Raw genomic sequence first — 15,560 nt, 5'->3', positions numbered from 1 at the left:
CTTGGCCGTAGTGCTGTGGCTGTGTTCGGATGAGGGCAAAAATAAGCTCTTGTGCGCGTGGCCGCACTGCCACAAAGATTTTGCACTTTGTTATGAGTTTAACGTCGGCGATGAAGTGCCTACTGCCACTTTCGAGGGAAAGAAAGATGCTTGAAGTTCTGTAATTTCACGCCGTAATTTCCTCCTCTGCATTAAAACACCGGCTACACTCCCAGGTTCACACCGGAGCGTACGCTTTGGCAACACAGCACACGATCGCCAGATTTCGCGGAGATTGTGTAGATTGCACAGCAAGCGACAAGGGCAAGTTACGTTGCTTTATGTTCTGGGTTTCGATATTTGCGTGACATAAAATGTGCACCTAAAATTTTTCGAAATTTTTTTATTGTTCATTGTTGCTTGAATCCCTAATATCGACTTTGCAAAACATTTTTGTACCTGACCTTGCCCTCCCTCCCAGCCATATGATAAGGTAACTGCGATTGCACATACTGCGCAAAAAGCAGCGACAAGCCAACAATTTTTTACGAGAATAAATTTCCTAGCCCAAGCCCTAGGCGGACAAGAGGAGCCGGCCTACGTGTACACAAAAGAGCTTTTCGAACTTAACTATATACATCATAAGCTAAATTGTACAATGTCTGGCGTTATTATCCGGCAAGTTATTTTTAGTACGTGATGAACCAACGAGCCAGCAATCAAGTCCTATTAATTTTAGTTTCCCTTTGGAACAGTGTTTTAGGTAGAGCTGCTTTTTTTGCAGGATTCCACTTTGCTTATTTGGTGACTTCGTTCTTGACTACACACTCACACGTTACCTGGGCCTAATTTCACTGGTTGATAGCACGCTTAACTAGTGTGAACCATGCGACAGCAAAGAATAAATCGGGATAAACCGTTCAAGAGGCGTACACATAAATGAGGAAAGCCTATTAGTGCCAAATCATTGGGGCGTTTTTGCCATAGTTTGTTAAATGATAGAGGTTTGTCAATAAATTAATTAAATTGCCAGGCGAAAGATTATTTGAGTAGCACTATACAATGGAGCAACATATATGTGGTCAAGGAATGAACTTCCACGGCGGTGGCACATCTGCTGAGTATTTTTCTTTTGAAAGCAGCTGAAGCGGTTCTCGGTAAGCTCACCTGTCCATCTCGAGCGAGCCGACTTGAAAGTTGAGGAATGTGAGCTCCACAATGTCTCCGAATTCTCCGCCGGCGGCGATGAAGTACAGCGTGCAGATGAAAGGCAGGTTCCTCTGGAACGGCTCGGCAATACGGAGAGGGTTCTTGGTACCCACGTCGCCGAACAAGGTTCGGTTGCAGTCTGCGCGGGAAATTTGAAACGTTTGTAGCTGCACAAAAATACCTCCCGCCCGCACCCTGTCCTCCACCCTATTCCTCCTCGGCCTTCTGTAAGTCATCCAGAATTCTCACAACACCTTAATTTCAACGTCAAATGGAAGACATTTGTTACCAAGCCCCTGTCAAGGTAATATTTCCAGCAGGGAGGGACGATTTGTAGCACGTTAGGTGCTCTGTCGAGAAGGGACAAATAACTGATCGCAAAACTAATAACTTGGGTTTAACTAATTATGTCATTTATTGATACATAAAGTATCTCAAGAACCTGGAATGTAAAGCTTTTTGATACTGCCAACATGTATGTGGTTGCTTATTTGACTTCTAGGGTTGTGTATCAAAATGCGTGTGAACTCTCTCTGGGTACCATTATAGGTAGCACTAAGCTCTGAGAAACGATATCATTCCCTCAAAAAAGCGGGGAATAGTTGTGGAAAGGTTAAATAATTCCGCGCCGTCAGCCTATCTCTATTAAGTGCGCAAACAAGTCTCCTATAAAGACTAACCATGGTGCTTTCTTCCGTGTTAAAAAATGTTGGAAATTTAGAGAATGGAAGAATGGATGAATATTGTCAGCGCCACGGCAGCCTTCCCTGAACAAAAAGGACTTAAGACAATCAAGACAGATAATTGTAGACAGAGCATAGGAAGGCAATCTCAGAACAAAGAATCCCGCACATGCACAATTCCTGCAGCTTTCGATTTCAGGGTACAAATGTTACTTTTTCAAGTTTTACATAAAACATGTTTTAGAAAGCATCTTTCTAGTACCCACCCAAGTCTAGCCTCCGAGTTGGTGTCTTACTTTATATCGCTCCCTCGGCAGCAGCTGTATTAAATTAGGCTTTGTTTTTACGCAAGTGCTTTAAAATGTCTGGCACAGATATTAGGAGTGCACTAATCAATTCTGCATCGCTTAAAATATCTAGATAGTACCTTCTTGTTAATACTTCTTTTGCTTTTTTACACTTGTGAGAAGAGCGTATTACAATCCAAACCCAAACATTGCAAGCCTTTTTACAACATAAAATTAAATCGGAAGTGAAATATTTTGGGCTTGACGTTTTTAAGACAAAAACGCCTAGTTGTGGCGGATGCCTAGACATCGCAGGAGCACACCCCATTTCGGCGTGAGCGGAGGTTAAAACGGATTGACTCAATGACTGACAGAACTGGGCAGCCTATTGTACTTAAAAAAATCATTATTTAATGTAGAAAATGACTTTTGATCAGCAGCTTTATCCCGTTTTTGATGATCCCGTTCGACCACTATGCGCGATTCAATGGGTACGTTGCGCTGTGCTGAGATGTTTGGCAAGGTACATCCAGTATTCCACTCACTGATATAGCAAGACATCCGAGGCGCCAGTCATCCCAAACACAGCAAAGTGGGCACAGATGATTGACACTGAAAAATAAATAAAGATATCCATAGCAATGAGCGGTGCCTTACTCGAACACCCCAGTGGCTCGTCCGAGCCGTCGCCGCAGTCATCGGAGCCGTCGCAGTACTTCGACAGCCCCACACAGCGTCCGTTGTCGCAGGTCAGCTCGGAGAGACGACAGGGAACCGTTGTTGTCGGAACCCGCGTTGTGGTTGTGGTCGTCGCCACAGCTTCTTTCGTGGCCCATGTCGTTGTCGTCCCCGAGGCCTCGCGTATTCCCGTCAAAATAGCCACCAGCACCCAGGAGACCATGACGGGAGGCCGCCAGTCGACGGAGGCAAGCCATCCCATTCCTCCGGCTACGGCTGCGGCTAGGCTTCAGACTCGTCGTCGGTATCGTCCCCCTTTCTCCCGATAGTCGCGTTCTTTTGGAGTGTAGCCACCCTTTATGGTTCGGGAACAGGCATTTTAGGTCGTTCCTGCGTCAGCAAAAAACAGTAACATGGTTGGTTGTAAAGGATTCCTTGAGATAGTTTTTTTTTCAAAGACTTTAAGAGTTACACAGTAAGTAGGAGCAATAAAAAAATAACCCGTACTTCATACGATATCGTAATCACACTAATTGAGAAAAGTGCGGTGATGAGTAAGGACGAGCAAAATGTAGTGTGCCACCTGCACGGGTGAAAATGCGTAAAAATGCGGATCAGTGTCCGCCAAAATACGCGACAAATCACGCGTGCTGGTGACTTTTCCTTGTTCACATTTTGATCATTAAAGGAATACATGCACACACAGAGACTTAAAGCTTTTGGTGTAGTAGAGGGTCAACGAGTGGTTGGAGAAAATAGAGGGCGAAGAGGGCGTGAGATAGGGTCTAAGAATGAGGGTGGGCAAATGAGGTGAGACAAGGGAGGGTTTTAGCGAGGAGGCGGTAGAGTGACTTGCTTTCGCAAACGTAGATAGCTCCCACAACGCGAAAAGCTGACGTAATCAAATCTACAGTAACCGGGGCTGACGTCAGGCAGAATATTTCTTTATACCCCAGGCAGTAATTTATTGTATTTTCGCTGTTCAACTTATTCCTTACCTCGCTTGTCTTTCATCGCTCGTGAATGGATTCTCACATTACTCATACGTCAGCAATCTCGACACCTTCATTTCGTGTACAAACTTTGTAGCAGCGTATACGTACCCTTCTTGTTGGTATATGTGCGCGCTTTAGTAGTAGGATAAAGATTTAAAAAAAATGGGGAAGGAAGACGGTGCACACAGAAAGAGACCACACGGAGAGCCACTGTGCCGGGCAGTCTTTGTGGTCTCGTTTTGTGTTCAGCGTCTTTTTTCACACTGCTTTTGTAGTTTTAGCCTTTTTGTACAAATAAGACCACCTCCCTACATTAGTAGTATTAGCGAAACAGTCACTCGCTCTAAATCACGGGTATTCATAGTGGAGAAAGGGACGAGCCGCGGAGACCCCTCCCAATGATGTCTTTAATGGAACACATTTATGATGATGATAATCGGGCACGAGAGTAGGATATCTACTTATTTCACAACATCCTCCCCCGCGCAACAATGAATGAGTATGGTTCATGGCCAGGAAATTGTTCAATTCATGGAGAGCTAATTTCAGGTCCAAAGGAGCCAAAAGAGTTCGGCTTCCACCTCCATCAATGGTAACAATGCCTTGTCTTTCGTGGAATTGTGAACCAACCTACTGCAGCCCCTAGATGCAGTCTTTTGAGAAAACTAGTTGAACTCCTTTTGGTTGTCCGAGTTTCAGGTGTTTTTTTCTGTTCCCACAAGTCGTCATTTTTTGTTGCAGCTGCCAGATACACGTGGGCCGTATTTTAGTTGCGGTTCTTTCCAAAGCGCACGGTTCGGTCTTTCGTACTCGGTGCTGTTCCCCAGATAGGATTTGATGTTAAAGTTACACGGCAATAAAATCACACACAAGGACAAGTAAGGAACATACGCAGCGCTTGTCATTACTTACTTGTCCTTGTGTGTGTTTTTATTGCGCCGTAACTTTAACATCTGGAAGCATCCAGCACAGACGTCAACCATACTAAGTTATGAACTCTGAGTTTCGGTTTACTGTGCGTGTAACGGTTCCTGGTTCGTTCCGGGGTTTCGCACCAAAATATGTGGAGAATGGCACGTGCGATAGGTGGAGAAGAACACCTACTTATTTCACAACACACCGCATAACCCTATTGTTTCTCAGTGTGTACGGTTTCGGCCCTGTGCACCGAATATTAGTTTATTTTTTCCATCTGACACGTCTAAATGGTTTTGAATCAAGTCTTGCTCGTTTATTTTAATTTTTGCTCTGTGCGCCTCCACAACGGCGTCGGCCTGCTTCCGGGCGTGTTGATTAGCGATTGATTGATTGATAATCACTTTTTAGTGTAATTGTTCCCTATTCAGGATCGACATCAAATTTTGTGTCGCACTATGTCCCTTGCGCGACTTGTGGGACACGCGGTAATAGCATCGGCAGTGGGTGAATGCGTCCGCTTGCCGTCCTTGGCGTAATCGCAGTGATAGCAAGATTTCTTGGTGCAGTCGCTGTTTGGCAGGTTTTGTTTAACCTTATTTTTGTTTTCGAGTTGTTTCTTTCAGTTTCCTCCTTTCTTTTTAGGAGCCATGGGGTATATATATGCGCCGCAAATCCGCAATAAAATAATTTGCTGAAGGTTGTGCTTGTCGTGTCTTTGCCTCGACCTTTGTCGTTTTTGCGCTTTGTATACCTCGTGAAAACTATTAACCAACACGTTCGAACCTCTGGCGCTCGAAACACTTCGACATGCTACTTCAAATACCAATCTATACAGTGCCTATATGTATCTAGTGCAAACCACAACGACCGTACAACATTTATTTACTTTCTCATGATATTTTTCCCTGCTATGCACCGCTCGGTAAAACCCAATTCAAATTATTATCGTTGCAGAATGCGATGCAGTGCCTTCTATGCAGCTTACATAAAACATGCGCTTCTGTAAGTTCGAACATGTATACATGTCAGGTTACATTCGTTACAGCCGTAAGCGGAGTATATTGCGGCGTTCGGCATATCCTGCGTGCTGTGTTCTCTCTTAATAAGATCTGCACGCCTGTATGCGCGCTGGTGACACGTACTTGTGCGCTGGCTTTATCAGCAGGCTACAATATCTTTTCGTTCTTCTTGTTTACTTATTCGTTGTTTGGCCCCAGTCCCTGCAGCGAATGAAGCATTAAGCCACTGCTGCGGAGTCGTCCTGCTTCCGTCACTTCCAATTCCAACAACCTTCTTTATAAAGCGATACCGGTGACATTTATGATCAGCAGAAACCCAATCATGTTTAGCGGCTTCTAATTTCTGTGTCCGAAAAAAAAAGACGAATGGGGTCATTGCTGTTGCTGTGTTTTCTCATATGTTCGCGAATGAATGATTTAGCTAATTGACACTGAGTGCTGTATAATCCTGTATGACAGCCTCCCAGTCCCGGAACTTTTTCTACATCTATTACTTATATATTTTCTCGCAAAGACGGAAACTTTTCTGTGGCTTATTGAACTTGGCACATAAGAATTTGTTAGTTTTTTTTTTAGTTGGGCATTGCTGCAGTAATACCGATTTTAGAGGGGTTCGCCCCTTCAAGGGGACATATTTTCGAGATAAGAATGTAGTGGTTACTCTATATCAATGTGTACTGACCTTTTCACCACAAAACATTCCGGAGCTCTATGAGTACTGCATTTTCTGCACACGCAAGGTTATTTTGACTTTTAGCAGACATGACGCTCGTTCCGAACTTTGTATGGCGGGAACGTTCCAGATAAACTGTTTAAAGCAACCTCCAATAGAAAAATGGCGTACAAATGCCGTAGAAACACCGGGGGTGTTTCTATGGTCGAAAAACAGCCGGCGCTTCTACGGCAATGTTCCCAAAATACGGTTCAAAGCTATATTAAAAAAATGTGCGATGCAAATGCACGTGAAAACATTCTTGTGTCTTCTTGGAAAAATATACTGCAGGTTTTCCCGTATAATTTACTTTGCAGTAATATCTAGGGATCTTTCAACAGTAGTTGAAACTAGTTATAGGGCCACTTCCATTTCAGACGTAATTATGTTTGAATATTTTGTGCTCACAAGTCATTTCGCTGAATCCTGGAACCAGCTTCTGCAATACTACACTTGGAGGGCACCAACCACACCTTAAACTTGGGCGCCTAATAAAGGGTTTTAGCGAATTTCGTCACAAATGATACCGACATATTATGTTCACAAAATATTTCTCTCCGTTTTTCATTGCCTGTTACAACAAAACTGCCTACACCAATTCTGATGCTACTTAAGCGGTACTAAAAACTTTGCTCCTCGCAACCCTTACATCCAACGAAGCCGAAACCCATCTGCCTTGATGTAGATGCGGAAGTTTTTGTCCGCCCGATAAATGAGTACCACACATCCCCTCTACGACATTGTTAAGTGAAAGAGTGACACGGCAAGAAACACAAAGTACCAACAAAACAGGAACTAGATTGACCGTTTTGGGCCAGGCAGGCGCCACGCGAAGCCACCGTACGCACACTCCCTCTCTCAATCTCCAGCGGCAGTGCCATCGCGGCGAGTACTTTTTAGTCGTTCTGCTAGCGTCGCTAATGGCGGCGGCCATTCCGGCGAGAGATCGCAAATGGCCGTCATTAGGGCTGGGTTATTCCGGTCTCCTCCTCGTTCTCACTCGTGGCCTTAACTAGCTCCGGTCCTTGTTCACAGATGCACTTTAGCAGAGACAGCGGGGCATGCTTCGGGGTGCCCGTTACATCGCCAGCCAGAAGGGAAGAGAAGGGAAGGGAGGAAGGAGGACTAGGCTCATACTTCAGCGTCTTCCATCGCAAAAGACGACATGGCCGCCGCTTCTCAGCCATATCCACCCTGAAATTTAGGATGTCCTAATTTTACAAGCCTGCTAGAAAAATGCCATCGTGTTTCTTTACACGGCCACAACGGGTGACATGACCCTCAAGTATTGTATGAATGCGTTTGAACTGACAAAAGCTTCAAGATCCAGTCTCCTACTTCCAGGACAAATGATGCTTTGGTGCGAGTGTCTTAGAGCACTAGTAATATAATACTGTAAAAAGAGTTTGTACGCAACGGAGAGTTACTTTAACTGAGTGAATATAGTTACAGAACTGCTCTTTTTTAAGGTTCGATATAGGTTTAAATTCTCTTCGCGAGAGACAAAACATTAACGATTATATACAGATTGCATCAAAAAACTAGGTAAACAAAAACATCGATCCTATTAAAATGAAAGCTACCTTTGTAAACCGATATTGCGGTAATACGCATTGACAATTTTTTTGTAGACGAAGACGTCAAGTGCGAAGCGTAATTTACAGGTCACTCAAGTATTTTAACTGAAAGTCAGAGAAAGTATCGATGCCTAAATACGTATAGGTTAACTAATGTACACTGAATATATAACATTCGTTCTTAGGCTGCGGGGGAAAATGTCCTCCGACCTTTTTTTTTTGGCAGAACAATCAGTTTTGCTACCGTAGGCGTTATGCTTCCTCTTATTTACGGAATGCAGTCTCGCTAACTGGAGACCAGCCTTACACGAAGAAACGCACGACACGCGCTCACATACAAGCCCAAAATCACAGGCTCGCTCACTCACTCACTCACTCACCGTCCCATTCAATAACAGCCACCCCCACCCACTCACTCCGACCTGCTCATTCGCTACCTTCATCCCTCACTCGCACATTCACTCACTAACTCACTCACTTACCTACTCGCTCAATCACACATTCGCTCCCACTCAACCACTCACTCTGACTTACTAAATCGCTCCCTCTTTCCCTCCCTGCCTCCCTCCCTCAATCACTCACTCACTCACTTCTCACATACTCACTCACTCAATCTCACTTTGCCTATCATTCACTCTCTCCCTCCTCACTCGCTCACTCACTCACCCACTCACTCACTCACTTCACTCACTCACCCACTCACTCTGAGTTACAAAGCAACTCCCTCACTCCCTCCCTCACTCACTCACCCCATCACTCGATCAGTCACTCACTCGCTGTCTCATTCATTCACAGCCACACTCAATCACCCACACATTACCACCTACTCACTCCCTCTCTTCGTCACTCACTCACTCACTCACTCACTCACTCTCTCACTCACTCACTCACTCACTCACTCACTCACTCACTCACTCACTCACTCACTCACTCACTCACTCACTCACTCACTCACTCACTCACTCACTCAATTAATCAGTCAGGGCTTCAGCAACAAGGGCGTTTAAGACAGAAACATTCTCTGTGTACACCTACTTAAAAGACGGAGGTACATTGGCTGAAAAATAGCGCCAGACTTCCTGCTCGCTATTTTAAGTGTTTTTCGCAGGGATCCTGAATTTTCGAATATAAGCAGTTGAAGAAGAAAAGCGTTAGCGTAAGACGACTCAGAAAAATGTTCCGCCCTACTTCAACCCGTTGAGCTAAGAGCGCTCTGGGCTGTTGGTAAGCAAGATTGAAGACATACAATACATCACCGGAAAGTGCGTTTCTTGCTGTTTATAAGTGAAAAGTGTTCTTGCTCGATTCACGTTTTTTATTCCTCCGCGTGAATTAGCCTACACCGTAAAACACTTCACTTCAAGGTTCTAGAAGAACCAATGTTTTTGTTTCTCAATTTTTCTTTTTCATCCTACTTGCAGCGTTCGTACGCTGGAATTCCGTAATCGCGCTGGGGAAGCAGTAGCTTTTTTTTTTTTTGCCCGAAATAAGCTTACATTGATTGAAATTTCTCCTTGATGTATTTGTGTACAAATTTCGTCCGCTCGGTTGTGGATTAGGAGATTTCTAGCAACTTTTAGATAAAGAGTAAACCTGCTTACTACATTCGAACTTGACCATTTCGAAGATGTGAAATGCAAGTTTTGAGAAACACCCCAGAAATGTACCACTGTGAGGCCAAAGAAATGCTTGAGTAGCCCAATGCATGCCCGGGATACGATGGTTCGCATAAGTCAGGCCTTATCCAGAGCTAGGTAATATTGAAAGTACCGCTGCGCAAATCACTCACTTTTTTAGCGTCCTGTACGTTGTTTTCGTGTGGGTGTGCGCGCGCTTTTGTGTGCCTGTGCGTGTTAGAGTATGCATGCGTGATGTATTTATTTTATAATATCCTTGGTTGCATCTCTGTAATGGTTGCCTGGCGCACTGTTGGCTTTTTTTAGCAGTGAAATTCCCCCGAACGAGTATCTGCACTGAATTAAACCAAGTTAAAACGAGGTCTACTAATACAAAATAAATCTGTCTATTGGAACTAATACTGGTCTTAGCATTTTTTAAGCACAGTACCTTACCTTGAAATGTTGGAGGCTGTAAGCTAAACAGCCATGATATTTTTGCAGCATAGAATTGGCAAAAAACTTTGCCAATTACCCCGATAGCTAGCTTGTACGAAACATAAAGCTAGAAATAATAATTATTTTGAAACCAGAAAAGGACGTACTAATTTTTTCATAAGAAGATGCAAACAATGCCATCTTTTTCTGGGGATAAGTTTTAAAGATATTATACACGCGAAAGTACATTGGAAGAAAATATTGCCTGGAAGAACTTTCGAAGTAATGCACCGGTGAATGTATTTTAAAGGCATTTATGCCGAACAAGTAAAAAATTACATTAATTTGTAATCACTATAACACTCTAAAATTTGAGTCTGTTACACTTCTATTTAAAGTAGCCTATATCATAGCATTCGTCTGTGTACATTTCTTTGCATCATAGTGTTTCTCATGAGTCTATACAGTCAAATAAGTTTTGACGGGTATGGTTGTATACGCAAACGGGATATTCTAGGTTGTTGTTTTGAGAAATGGCTTAACGCACATAAAGAGCATACATTTATATCTTCATACAACCTTCAGTCATTTAAACCAAGCTGAAAAATATTAGCAGAGGCTTAGGTCGGCTATTCAAGGATATAAGTAGCGTGAGCAAAGTTTCAGCTGGTTATTCACAGCTTTCCTGGTTGTCTAAGCTTAGCTTGATTATCATGCTTACTGCTGCTTCAATGACACACACACACGGTATACGCAAGCGGCTCCAGCGCAGCGTCACCAATCGCACCAGAGCTAAGCTGGTTCCACAGGCGCACGCCGTTGTTGCTACGACGCACGAGCAATCGGTACCACACCCGGCCACCCCTCGAATGATCATCGAGTGGACCGGGCCGCCATGTGCGGTACGGAGGTCGGCGAAGACGCTTGGCGCGTGGCGTGTGTGGGAGACGCCGGACAACGAGCAACGTTGTGTGTGCCGTGTGTCGTCACTGTTCCTCGCGCATGTGCTGCACGGCTCTCCGAGAGCCACGCGGAACTGATCAACCTCGGCCAGTGTAGCTTACACTACAAAACTAAAATACCCTTCCTGCTGAGTCTTTTACGCCGAATAAAACATAGCCAATAGGTAAGGCGACTTAAGATTTCTTTTTTGCTTAGTTTGTGCTTTTCCTCTTTGTTACGAATTTCCAGCACAGCTTTCCCGAACATGCTTCCTCCATTCTGACGTTTTGAGTTTCTGGAACGGCGTAGTTGGCCACATCGCCATCTCTGTCGAGGAAAACATCCATTTGTCTTCGGTTCGCGCGGAGAATTCGATAACCGAGACTTCAAAAGCGCGGAAGGGGCGCAGCGAGAACGGAGGAAAAGTTTCGGACGTAATTTTGCTTTTATCATTTATTCAACGCCTTCAACCACTTACTCTGCCCCGTCTTCGTCTACAAGCTTGGCGTTCTTTCTTGGCTTCAGGCGTCTTAATGAAGGCTATCGCTTTCGCCATCGGAGACACCGCTTCGTGATTTTGCCCTAACTTTTGAAACCTCCTTCGCGTTTTCACTCAAGCTCGAGTGGCTCCACAGTCGCTTACGTTGCGAAATTCTGAAATGAGAGCCGCGTTGCGGGGGAAAAAACGAAAAAAGAACCAAGAGAGAAAGCTCTATCGGAAGCGCCATGGTTAGGCGGCAAACACGGTTGTAGAACAGCACTTCGCAGGAAAGTACCTTTTTGGTACGTTTACCTAACTTTTCCTCCGACACCGTATGTTACAGCGCGTTTTATATTACTTTCGCTGTTTAGCAACATGTCGGCAAGTTTTGAAATAAAAAGCCAGTGGTTAGTTTTGAGAATAGAGCCTGTAAAACTGTCTGGCTGTGTTTTTTTAAGGAGCGCCACATTCGGATGGCGCCTCACTAACCGCGGTGACGAGTATCAGTTTAACCGCGCAAATCTCTTGCTAACAAACAAGCCAATCGAATTAAAAGCGGTTCCTGAAGAAGACGCTTTTTCGCAAGTAATTAAACTTTATCTACGGAAGTGTGGCAGTCGCACGTGGACGAAATTGTTCTAACGAAACAAGACAGCGTTTAAACAACTTTGTAGAGGTAGAGTCACTGCATGCAATTCCTTCATAATCTAGAAATGCTTACTGTTCTAAGAACTGCTTACTCTCCTAAGTACGAAACCAAAGTATATAATCAGGAACTTCAGCGAGAAGAACCTGGTCAACGCAATTTTAAGGTAGTATGATCGTAACTGGCTATGGTGCTAGTTTGAATCAAAGTTTTACCGTGCCTTTCAGCCCCGTAGACAGCACCAACTAACGAATGCTACTCAATCAGTGGTATACCTCAGGGGCAACGCCTGTCGACTTCCTTTTTAGAAACACCGTGACGTCTTGATCATCTGAAGCAGCGCAGACACCCCTTTGTCGCTCACTCCATTCGACGTCTTTTTTTAAGTCACCCCTACCACTGTAATGGCTATCTTTGCATACTCTCTGTGGACCTTTTGTTCATGCAGCGGTCATGTTCCGTTAACACTACAAATTCTAAGACTCTGCGTTTAACTTTCCTCTTATCGAAAATTCGGTCCGAAAAGCCCAAAGCGTGCCGCTACTATAACTTTTGTTAAACTTCGGGCCGATTCCTGATGGACGTCAGTGCATAAAGTTTCTTGAAAGCACTTGTTCTGGGTGTTTACACAGCTTACCAACTCCTCAGTGAGCTGAATTTTCAGCTTGCTATCTAAGAAGCTCTTTTGGCCATTTTTTTCCTGCACTTCCCGAAGGTATAGCCCACTTCTTCTCTTTTTTTGCTTGGAACGCTACCCTTACCAACCTTGAATTCACGGATTCGAAGAAAATATTGCTTAATTTTGGCTTAAGTGCTCACGCAGCATACTTCTACATTTTCCGGTGACTCTTGAAATTCGCAAGAAGTGCCTCGATTTTCTCAAATTGTCTTTTCAGTTTGCGAGCTTTCTTTCGTTGTTTCTTATTCGACGGCTCTCTCAACTATGACGACGCGTTAGGTTACAATGCATCGCATCATTTTATGCCGCCATCTCTACTTGTGCCCTTCCGGCATCACTTAAAAGCCTCGGAGAGGATTAGCATCATAAAAAGAACAAAGTACCCAAACCACCGCTATTTCAATTCAGCATCAACCTCCTTGCAGCCGCCGGAAGGAAAACACAGCGCAGCATCTTCCACTTCCCCAGTTTAAACTTGTAAACACAGCATCCTTAAACTTGTGCTGCATCCCTTAACGATCTCGTTAACACCATCGCTTCGAGGGACGCAGCGTATCCGATTCAACGCTCACTGGCTCTCTTAGACAGCGTCGTCTCGGGTTGCCTGATTAATTTCGCAGTCGTCATCCCCAGGCGGGCACAGAGGAGCTCGTTAGGAAGGCGGGAATCTTCCAGGCAAGACCCTCCGGCGAGCTCTTCGCCGACATCCATGCTGATGGCGGAACCGCTTGACCTTTCACACCCAACATCGTTTCTTTCAGCGGGAAGTTTTCTCCAAGGTGCTTCAAAGAAGCTCGCACTTGGGTTCCGGCAGTGAAAGCAATCTCCCACGCGCACACGGCCGGCGGAACCCAGGAGCTGAGCGGTTGAGGATTTCAGAGCTGCGGGTGTCGTTTTTAAAAGATGTACGGATTTTTTTCCTCGTGTTTGTTTTTTCTTTTTGAAAGCGTTTTCGCTGCACACGCTGTGAAGGCGCTAATGAGGCGCCTAAAGCTAATGGGTGTGCTTTTACGAAGCTTGACTCATGTCTGCTCCCTTCTTATCATGTTGGCGTTGTACAAGAGAAGCTTAAACTGTTAAGTATGCCGAAGGTGACACCTTAGCCGTTTTAAAAATTATTCTGAATGGTTTTCAACGGTTGACCTTAGAGCTGATATTGTACGATTTGATAAACTATATAAACGACATAAATATTGGGCTTCTAAACTTTTTGGACCTCATTCGTAAAAAAACTTTCACTGGTAATATTGGCCAACGAATCGTTGAAAGTTATCACGTTCTATTTATTCTTCCACACTTGGTAGCGCTTCGCACACCACGCTCAAGACAGAAATATAGTGGACTCCTGTTATTACGAAGTCCACGGAAACTGCAAAGCACTTTAACATAAGAACTTTCAAAGAAACAAAGACACAATAACAGCCTGGTTATTAGTCCATAACACGCCCCCCTTCGCGATTTCATTCAGAATGTCGCCTTTCCTCGCCAAATAGGGCGTACGACATGGGTTGCCACGATAGCTGAGAGTTCTCTTTAATATCCAAGCCTGAAGCGTCCACCACAAAAACTGCCCCCACAGCGCTGTGCGCAACAAAGGAAACCAGGGACCTCAAAACAGAGAAAGATGCGTACGATAGCGTGAGTCTTAACTTAACTTGAGGATCGCACAGTAAGCAACTTTGCGATCCCCAATTGCGATGGCGCCGGCATCACAGAATACGGCGGCGTTTTCGCGCTAGAAAGTTTTGGATTTTGTATCGAAGCGACGGTTATCCCTGTATTCTTTAGTTCAAATAACTTCCAATAACCGACATAATGGCCTTTAACTTCATATTATCGGGGAATTTCTGCTATTGGATTGCAATTAAACTTGCCGGGACCATCGCATACCTTCTAATTAACTGAAAATTCGACTTAGGCGACTTCTTATTATCCATGGGTAATGGTTTATTAGAACCGAAAAAAGTGACACGTAAGTTAATTCTTTTGCCCACTTCTGGCTTTGTATGTCGAAAATTGTATTGATTTGGCTTAAAGAGATTCTTTTTGGTGGCGTCTGAGAATGTGTTAAGATGTTTTATTTTATTTCAGTGGAATTCTTTTATTCCGAAAAGGGAGGGGATCTTACCTCCCGTTATACTGTCAGGCAAAACCCCAATTGTCCGACCTGGATCTACAAAGGCTGTCATTTTCTGCCAATCAACCTAGGTTTTTTTATCTCGATTATACGATCAATGTTTTCAATATGGAATGTCATCACACTTGTTTCCGTAATAAAAATACCGCGAAACGTTGTTTTAAAGGAGCACCATTGCACTCACAGTAGTGGTTCGCTTCATCCTCAAAATCTTGTGGCCTTACCACCAGTCTATCTAACGAAAGGTGAAAGATGTCGGGATGTTGATACAAGGTCGTAAAAATAGATGCTGAGCCAATGCTTGCTTCCGTGAGAACAAAACACCACGATGACATCAGGGCAGGAATGTGTGATTCTCGATCGTCTTGCTTTTGGCTGGTAATCAGATTGCCACGACGCCTTAAAACCACACATTGTTCAGTTATCAATGCACACTGGAACTAACTGTCGACACTCAATCCTTCGTTACAACGAATCATGTTGTCAGAACATTCCCTCACTTCATGTCCGGCGACAAGGCCTCGCTATAACCAGGAAACACACACACAAAAGGTAAGTAAGAAA

The 15,560-nt window shown here is 44.2% G+C and overlaps 1 protein-coding gene across 1 annotated transcript in view; it reads right to left on the bottom strand.

Moving 5' to 3' along the window:
• The window catches only part of LOC144138576 (uncharacterized), a 113,793-nt gene that overhangs the window by 6,431 nt on the left and 91,802 nt on the right, over positions 1 to 15,560 (bottom strand). Inside the window, exons 2-3 of the mRNA XM_077670927.1 lie at positions 2,816 to 3,226; positions 1,147 to 1,327 (exon numbers count right to left, since the gene is read on the bottom strand). Coding sequence (XP_077527053.1) covers positions 1,147 to 1,327; positions 2,816 to 3,098 — 464 coding nt within the window. The 5' untranslated portion in view covers positions 3,099 to 3,226. The remainder of the gene's footprint in view (positions 1 to 1,146; positions 1,328 to 2,815; positions 3,227 to 15,560) is intronic.

This window comes from Haemaphysalis longicornis, unplaced genomic scaffold (genome assembly GCF_048455015.1).
Source record: "Haemaphysalis longicornis isolate Haplotype H1 unplaced genomic scaffold, Haemaphysalis longicornis Haplotype H1 scaffold_5, whole genome shotgun sequence".
NCBI classification, from domain to species: Eukaryota; Metazoa; Arthropoda; class Arachnida; order Ixodida; family Ixodidae; genus Haemaphysalis; species Haemaphysalis longicornis.
The sequence above is the reverse complement of the archived record's forward strand: the minus strand, read 5'-3'. Positions and strand labels throughout refer to the sequence as shown.